Below are 7,279 nucleotides of genomic sequence, written 5' to 3'. Positions count from 1 at the left end.
GGCTCAGCCGATCGCTTCAGTTATGCGTATATTGAAATGCCCCACTTGACTGAACATCAAGTACGTGCAGCAGTGTGACCAAATTGGTTTAGCGTTAGGGGGAGGATGTATAAAAAGTCGTACGAGGATGTCACTATTTTCAAAAAACTCGTCTTCAGCCTCATTTTAGGTGCAGTTTTTACAGATAATGTGAAAAAAACTATACCTGACGTCAAGTTCTGGTGGAAAGTAAAAACAAAACAAATATTGTCATTAAAGATGTAAAAAAACGACATTGCAAGCGCGACAGTACGAGTATGACGGTGCGAATCGTACATTGGAACATTTTCAGTCTTTATTCCTACACTATATAGGTAGGTATGCTTTCACGACAAAAACGTCGTGATGATGTAATTTTAAAATTTCTGAGGATGTCATTATACTTTTCATTGGGGGTGACTTTCCCCGCAACATCACCAATTTGGCCACACTGATGTGCAGTAGACTATCCCCCGTGTGGTTCCTCATGTTCACGGCTGCTTGGATCCATGGATTTATTTCGAGTCGAATTTCTATTGCTACGGCTACTGCCTACTATCGATGTAAGTTTATTAATATAATATTTTCCGACTTAATAGAGGAAGGCACTGATTAATGAAAAATCGCAATAAAGCCCCATACAATACAGTAGGCAGCTGTTTGTTTTTAATCGCTGTTGAACGCGTCGCATGAACGAAGTTCAGCAAAAGGTTTATATAAAACACCGTTCATAAACTGTCACAATCAAAACTTTTTCAGTACAGCCACTGATCTTTTTAAACGCTGCGTCGGACGAACATTTTCGGATTATCACTGGATTCCGCCGACATAAGCGACACACCCCGTCCTCGTGTGCAGCTGCGGGCCGTCTCGGCGCGCGCCCGCGCGCTCAGCCGGCGGAGCGCAGCAGGGACGTGGCCGTGTTCGTCACGGCGTCTGTGGCCTTCACCAGCGGTTCAGTGACCGTCTCTGTAGCCGTGCCGAGCAGCGAGGCCGGCCCGCCGCTGTCCGTGGTGCCGCCGCTGCCCGACAGCAGCCGCAGCCGACCGCCCTGCTCGCTGGCCGTGGAGCTGCTGCTGGCCCGCAGCGTGTACGCGTCGCCGCTGGCGAACGGCACGCCCCGCTGCGAGTGCGTGGTGCGCACGTGCTCGCGCGTGGTTAGGTTCATGCGCTCCGTGTAGTCCTGGCGGCGGTGCACGTGCAGCCGCAGGCCGTACAGGTTACGCAGTGGACCTGTCGGACGGTCGGGGAAACCGGTCACCAACACTTCTAAGGTGGCCGGGTAGATGGCTGGGTGACGGACGGTTCTCGTCTCGGCTATAATGATATGGGGTATGGTTGAGATCAAATGTTGGTAAATCATCAAATACGCTGCGGGGATGTTTCTTTATCCGTCCGATGAGCAACGAAGGAACAATGCATCTTGCCCTTTTTGTTAGTGACGCGCAATTTAAAAGAAGGTTTGGCGTTTCATGGTGTCTCAGATATTCTGACCACTGCCAAATAGTTACTTATGGGAGGTCGGGGTCGTGAACTGATGCGAGGCTCAGCCTCACCAACATCTATTCCACCCTCGTGGATCAGAGTCGCGTGGTGATCGGCCTATCCAACTTTCGCGTGGGGCGCCGGGTTCGCGCTGTGGGCCATCCTACCTTTGACGAAGCGCGACTTCCACCTGTCGCGGGTGACGCCCTCCTTGCCGTGCCATCGGAGCACCGTTTTGGCCGCCGCTGTGTCGGTGCTGTTCAGGTGGGTCCCTGTGCGGAAGGACGGGTGGAGATGGGTGTCAGGCGCCCATGTCAAGGAGAGCCGCATCGGGCGCACAGCTGGACACTGCAGATACAGTTACACATCCAGGCACTTAGCCGGCCATACTGGGCACTGACATAACTAGCGTCGATGGTTCATTGCAGCTGGTTGACGAATGTCAACAGTTGTAAACCTGCACATTGCACAATGCTCAGCGCCAATTATGTTGAGTTAAACATCCCTTATGACCTATTGTATTCATTCGCTCTTGCACATCTTTTAGCGGCCCAAATAAAATTGATAAGCTACGAGGGCCGCCAGACGGAAATTAAAAATTAAATTACTCACAATAAGGCACACGCATTTACCTCGAATGCTGCTGGAGTTGATCTTGGCCTCCATCAGTTCACTGTTCTTAAACTGCACAACCTTGTTTCCTTGATTTTGGGCCTTTTGTAAGAACTGTTGGATGCTCGTATCTGAAGAATAAAATACGTTTGAAATGGTAGAATTAGGTGTGGGTGCTGTCGTTATGAAAGACTAATAGCTTGTTTTTATATTAGCCATCGGAAACTAAGCTCAGCAGCACAAGACTGCAGTAATTCGCCATTACCCATAAAATAGGGGAAGCCGGGGGAAGCCCGGCATAGTAAGCTCTTTTTCATTTTTATTACATACCATACGTGCTGTATAAAATGTTGATATCCTGCTAGCTAGCTTAGTTCATTGGCCGTGTTTTCCCAAAAATTCGGTTTCGTGGAATAAGTATAAGGTTGAGAAAATCGAGTTTTAAAAAAGTATTGATTTTTCTGGGGTAAGCCCGGCATAGGGGTAACGCCGGCCACCTCCCCAGCGCTTTACGAGTTGATGAAACCATTATGTGTTTTCCAAATATTAACGGAAAGTGAACTATTAAGGTACTGATTAGCTCTGGACATCTTAGAGTTTATGTCACTACTGGTATTTTAGCTAGCGTCTACTACATATACAGTACAGGTCGATGAAAATCGTGATGCAAAATTGACAAAAAATGTGTATTTCAAAATTCCTTAAAATTTATTTTTCTTTTTACCTTAATGCATCATATTGCATATCATTCGACTCGGCTGATGAAGAAGAACACAACGACACCATTTTTGAAGCTCTAGCTTCATTGTCTGTCGCGTTATCTGCAAAAACGTAGTTTGACCCTAGTTGACCTTAAGTGACATGACTGGCTTTGTCTATGATAACATGTTTATTTTCGAAATTCATCTTTGATCTAGGTGTAAACCAAACCTGCTCAGTACCTATCATCTCATGGAAAACAGTGGTTTAGTGGCATTGCTCTCGGTTGGGGGTAAGCTTAGCCACTCGCCCGGGGTTACCCCAATGTGCTAATTTTTATTTTAGAACAGCGATATTCGAAAAAATGTCATACCTAAGCCAGCCTGCCTCGTCACCCCTCACTACAAACACTTAAACGGTCCTTACATAACATTCGTATAAATATTAGTACTGTATGATATAACATTAACAGTGCAACATATCTCACTTTTTAGCTAAAAACCCTTAAAATATCATTTTTGCGCTACAACTTTAACAATATGCAATTTTTGTCAGCCTTAACTTTTTTGCTGGCGTTACCTTGCTGCCACGCTGAAAGGACAAACAGTTGAGCATTTTATTGTGAATAATTTAGCCGGAAACGGGGTGGCCGGGCTTCCCCCGCGCCCGGGCTTCCCCCGGCTTCCCCTACTCCAAGCTCGACCTCCATATCTGAAATCGATTAACGTCACATTTTATGCACTATACAAATACAATGCTGAGTACATTGATGAAGGCTGCAAAAAATCATTTGAAATAAAATCTAGCTCGAGTTCAATCAGGAAAGAGAGGCGATAACAGAAATCAACAGACACACAGACGGAGCGGGAAGCGTCACTCACGCTGTCGGCCGCGGCAGAAGCGGCCCAGCTGCTGTGTGTGCTGCATGCCGTCATAGACGCTCCGTCCCCCGTCGGGACACTCGCCGTTCGTCGTGATGACGCCCATGTCGTTACCGAACTGACCGCCCTCGGACGAGCAGAAACAGTTGCCGCCGCTGGAGAAAAAGCGAGAGGATTAAAACGCTCTTCGTGGCCAGCTTCTGGCTGCCGCTGATATAGGGGACTGCGCTGGCATGGCATAACTGTTGGTCAAATCGTTTCCAAAATGTGCCGGGATGTGAACCGATCAACGGGTCGAGTTGGATATACAATGTATCGGAATCGGTTAACGGATAGATAGTATCCCTCGGAGCGGTTTTGCATCGCGTTTTCCCATTCCCCGTCGTCCCCACTTACTCATATATTGCGTAGAAGAGTTTTTTGTCCAGCAGACAGGAGCATAGGCAGGTGAAGGGCGATCCCCGTGCGGCCGAGTCTCGCGTCCACCCGGTCCAGTTAGCCGGCCCGTCATAGCACTGGCCCTCCACGTGAATCTCCACTGGGGCACGACACGCGGGGCGTTAGAGTGTTGACGGCTGGACGGGGGCGTCGTTGTGTAAACCCCGCGGGCCGCGACAACCCAGAAGTAATATTTATGGACGTTCGTGTATGTACCGCGGGATCGCTTCGTTGTGTTTGGTTGGCAGGCTCAGCCTCGGCTCGGCGGAGCTGGCGACTGCCGCCTGAGGGTTAGGCTGTGCCGCCGCGCCCGAGTGCGCGGCGTCACAGTATCCAGCCGAGCCGCAGGCCGGCGGGCGGACGGATTACGTCCTAGGCGCCCGAGCAGGACTTGTGACAATTCGAACACAAAATCACTGAACTCGAAGCTAGTGTAAATACGACACTACAAATAAAATAATGGGAACCATCAACTAAATACATGTAATCAATACCTTACAAAAGCAAAGCATCTAAGGGGATGCTGCATCGGAAATTGCATATGACTTACATATGACGGATCTTCCCTCGTTTCGCTCGGTGGCCTTGTTTATCTTATTGTTCTGTCGATTCATGCGCACATCCATTGACATCGAGTCTCCGAATGTTTGGTTCACTGGAAGAGGTGGCGCCAGTTGATTGATCAAGCGACACACAAGCAGTGTTAATAGCGAAAACAGCAGCGCTCTTGAAGGTTAAAATGTTTTTCTAAGCAACATTATTTAACAATTCGAATTTATCAGCAGGTGACGTGACTGGTCTGCGGGTTGCTGTCTCACCTAGCAGATCCTTCTTCAGCATGTCCGACGTGACTCGCGTGGAGCGAATAGCGTTTTCGTCTACATCGTTGGTGAAGCTGGACGCGGTCTGCGTGGTACGGTGGCCCTTGACTGGAACAGGCAGCACACACAGCCCCCTCGGTATTTACGGGTCCCGAGAGTGATAGATGGATATGAGGGAACCGATACGTTGGAACCGATAATGGAACGTTGTACTGTCAATTACGTGTCATCCATTCTGAAAGGCTGGTCTGTAACAAGCGAGCTGTCAATGCAAGCCTGTGAATTTATTTCCACCTCAATAAAAACAACCAGGAATACGTGTGACCGAAATAAAAAGCACAGCCGGCGTCTGCACGTTACCGTATTGTTTCTTGTAGCCGTCGACAGTGAGCTGATCTCGCAGCTCCTCGTCCATCGTCAGGTTGCTGTCCTTCACAGAGTTGACAGAGATCTCGTTCCGTCCAGCTGCCGCGAGAGCATTAGTCAGCATGTTTATTGAATGGCGTAACCGGTATGTAATACAAAACAGACGATTCATGGTAAGACTGGTAAAAGGTCTGCATAAAAAGTGATGTTGAAAAGACAATCCGACTATTATAGTTAAACGTTAGTTGCGTTACGATAGCGAAGACAGATGCTAAGTGCAAACGTGTCTACTGTCTACATTACCCACCTTTGATGTTGTGTTGCTCGCTGGTCTTCAGATCCTGTTCGCTACGTTCTTTCTGTACTAGTTTTTGAGAGGTGAGGTCTGCAGTTCCTATCTGTCCACCTTGGACCGAACCTGAAACGAAGCGAACACAGCTTTATATGGGTAATGATGTAAATAATAAACCAATTAGTACAAATTAAATATATTCAAAAACACTCATACTATGTGTGTTTTTACGTGTGTTTTTGAATATATTTGATTTGTGCTAACAGCTTTATATGTTGACGATTTGCGGGAGGCACGTTGCAACATATCCTTTTTCCAATTTTTCGCCAACTTGAGGCATTTAGATACAATAAAAATGACTGATAGGTAGTGACCGAAGAGTGACAGGACAGGTTGCGGTAAGTTTTCTTTCAGCTAGCTTTTTATGTTCTAGAGAAATTAAAAGAGGAGTTAGACGGCGGAGTGCGTGACGTTCGAATCCCTCAACACTGACCGTCTCTGGTGAGGTTGCTGGAGTTCTGGGTGATGACGGTGACGTCCTGCACGTCCGTGACGGAGAAGTTGCGCCCGTCCACCACCGATGAGAAGTTGGAGCCGTTGGTGCGCGCCTGGTCGGCCGACTGCGTCTGCACAAAGAACCCGCCGCGGATCGTCCGCGACCGAGTCTGGTTCGTGTTCTTGACAGTCACTGCGATGGAGATGGAGGTCAGTGGACGATTTGGAATCCAGTGAACAGGGGAGAAAACACACATCAGCTCTGCCAGTCCGTAATCAGTGCTTACTCTGACATTCTCTGCAGGCACGTTTAGGCTACAGTGGGACGCTCGTGGATTGTGGTCGTGACCCCAACTCACGTTTAATCCACGGCTGGACGCTGACGTTCAGATCGTGGTCCGTCTTGGTGAGGTTTGCCTTCACGATCCACTCAAACTTTGGCGGAACGTAACCTGCCGGAATGGTTTTCTGTTTTATTAGACATCGGGGGCTGCACAATTACGTCCACTGTTGTCTGAAATCACAAGTCTAGGAATCCATAGAAGTGGCAACGGCGTAGTACTTTTTTGAAGCACTTTCACTCACAGTGCGTGAATGGAAAATAAGTATGTGCATTTCATGATGGGTACCGCACCATCCTTTTCAATAATTTACCAAACAATGTGTGGTGGATATTAGAAAACATAAGGCTTGAATCCTGAATTATGAGAGTAAACATCTAAGTTTACCAGAAACTTATCAATAGATATTGCCAAATGGTTCCTGAAACAATACGGCGAAACAAAACCTTTGGACAATAACCTTTGGACAAAACCTTTGGACTGAAGCAATACCTTTGGAGGCTTGCTTTCTGTGGACGAGTAAGAAAACGCGAGCGTTTTTCACCAGCGGATTGCAGAGCTTATCTGTCTTGACATTTGGCGATCCGAAGCCGCACTCACAACCATTCCTGGTGATCATCGAACAGAGAACGATTGGTCATAACTCTTAAGCCAGTTTATTTATGGAATAAGTTAAATAGGATGATGCCTCACCAACTAACACCCTTATTCTTATAATAAGCATGCGTAATTTGACAGCCATGTGTCTTGGCCCCTGCGAACCGTGTGACTCACACTCCGAGTATGATGAGGCTGACGCCCCTCTGGTCGTTGCATGTGTTGACGCACTGC

The 7,279-nt window shown here is 47.8% G+C and overlaps 2 protein-coding genes and 1 long non-coding RNA gene across 3 annotated transcripts; all 3 read right to left on the bottom strand.

The window, feature by feature from the left end:
• Positions 1-907: 907 nt before the first annotated feature.
• On the bottom strand, positions 908-5,024 carry LOC122386548. The gene is made up of 7 exons (XM_043375834.1): positions 4,952-5,024; positions 4,684-4,788; positions 4,092-4,233; positions 3,696-3,850; positions 2,136-2,246; positions 1,671-1,775; positions 908-1,251 (listed from the first exon to the last, which is right to left on the bottom strand). Exons 1-7 carry the CDS (start codon positions 4,971-4,973, stop codon positions 908-910), a joined length of 984 nt encoding a protein of 327 aa, XP_043231769.1. The 5' UTR covers positions 4,974-5,024.
• Positions 5,025-5,249: 225 nt separating this feature from the next.
• On the bottom strand, positions 5,250-6,364 carry LOC122386563. The gene is made up of 3 exons (XM_043375853.1): positions 6,106-6,364; positions 5,628-5,738; positions 5,250-5,419 (listed from the first exon to the last, which is right to left on the bottom strand). The coding sequence occupies exons 1-3, from the start codon at positions 6,362-6,364 to the stop codon at positions 5,250-5,252; spliced, it is 540 nt and encodes a 179-aa protein (XP_043231788.1).
• Positions 6,365-6,471: 107 nt separating this feature from the next.
• On the bottom strand, positions 6,472-7,277 carry LOC122386547. Its single transcript, XR_006257399.1, has 3 exons — positions 7,223-7,277; positions 6,941-7,056; positions 6,472-6,559 (listed from the first exon to the last, which is right to left on the bottom strand). It is a non-coding gene; the product is annotated as an uncharacterized LOC122386547 (long non-coding RNA).
• Between the last annotated feature and the right edge of the window lie 2 nt (positions 7,278-7,279).

Source organism: Amphibalanus amphitrite, unplaced genomic scaffold (assembly GCF_019059575.1).
Source record: "Amphibalanus amphitrite isolate SeventyFive unplaced genomic scaffold, NRLGWU_Aamphi_draft 000255F_arrow, whole genome shotgun sequence".
NCBI lineage: Eukaryota > Metazoa > Arthropoda > Thecostraca > Balanomorpha > Balanidae > Amphibalanus > Amphibalanus amphitrite.
Note: the sequence above shows the minus strand (reverse complement) of the source record. Positions and strands in the feature narration are given on the sequence as shown.

Bases quoted from the DNA above. Each gene is read 5' to 3' on its own strand.
- LOC122386548 (XM_043375834.1), bottom strand. From the start codon at position 4,973: ATGCTGAAGAAGGATCTGCTAG. The intron at 4,789-4,951 runs GTGAGACAGCAA...CACCTCTTCCAG, and splicing joins GCTGAAGAAGGATCTGCTAG to TGAACCAAACATTCGGAGAC. The intron at 3,851-4,091 runs GTAAGTGGGGAC...CTTTTTCTCCAG, and splicing joins CTCTTCTACGCAATATATGA to CGGCGGCAACTGTTTCTGCT.
- LOC122386563 (XM_043375853.1), bottom strand. From the start codon at position 6,364: ATGTGTGTTTTCTCCCCTGTTCACTGGATTCCAAATCGTCCACTGACC. The intron at 5,739-6,105 runs GTCAGTGTTGAG...GCTTCGTTTCAG, and splicing joins CAGCAACCTCACCAGAGACG to GTTCGGTCCAAGGTGGACAG. The intron at 5,420-5,627 runs GTGGGTAATGTA...CTCTCGCGGCAG, and splicing joins CGAGCAACACAACATCAAAG to CTGGACGGAACGAGATCTCT.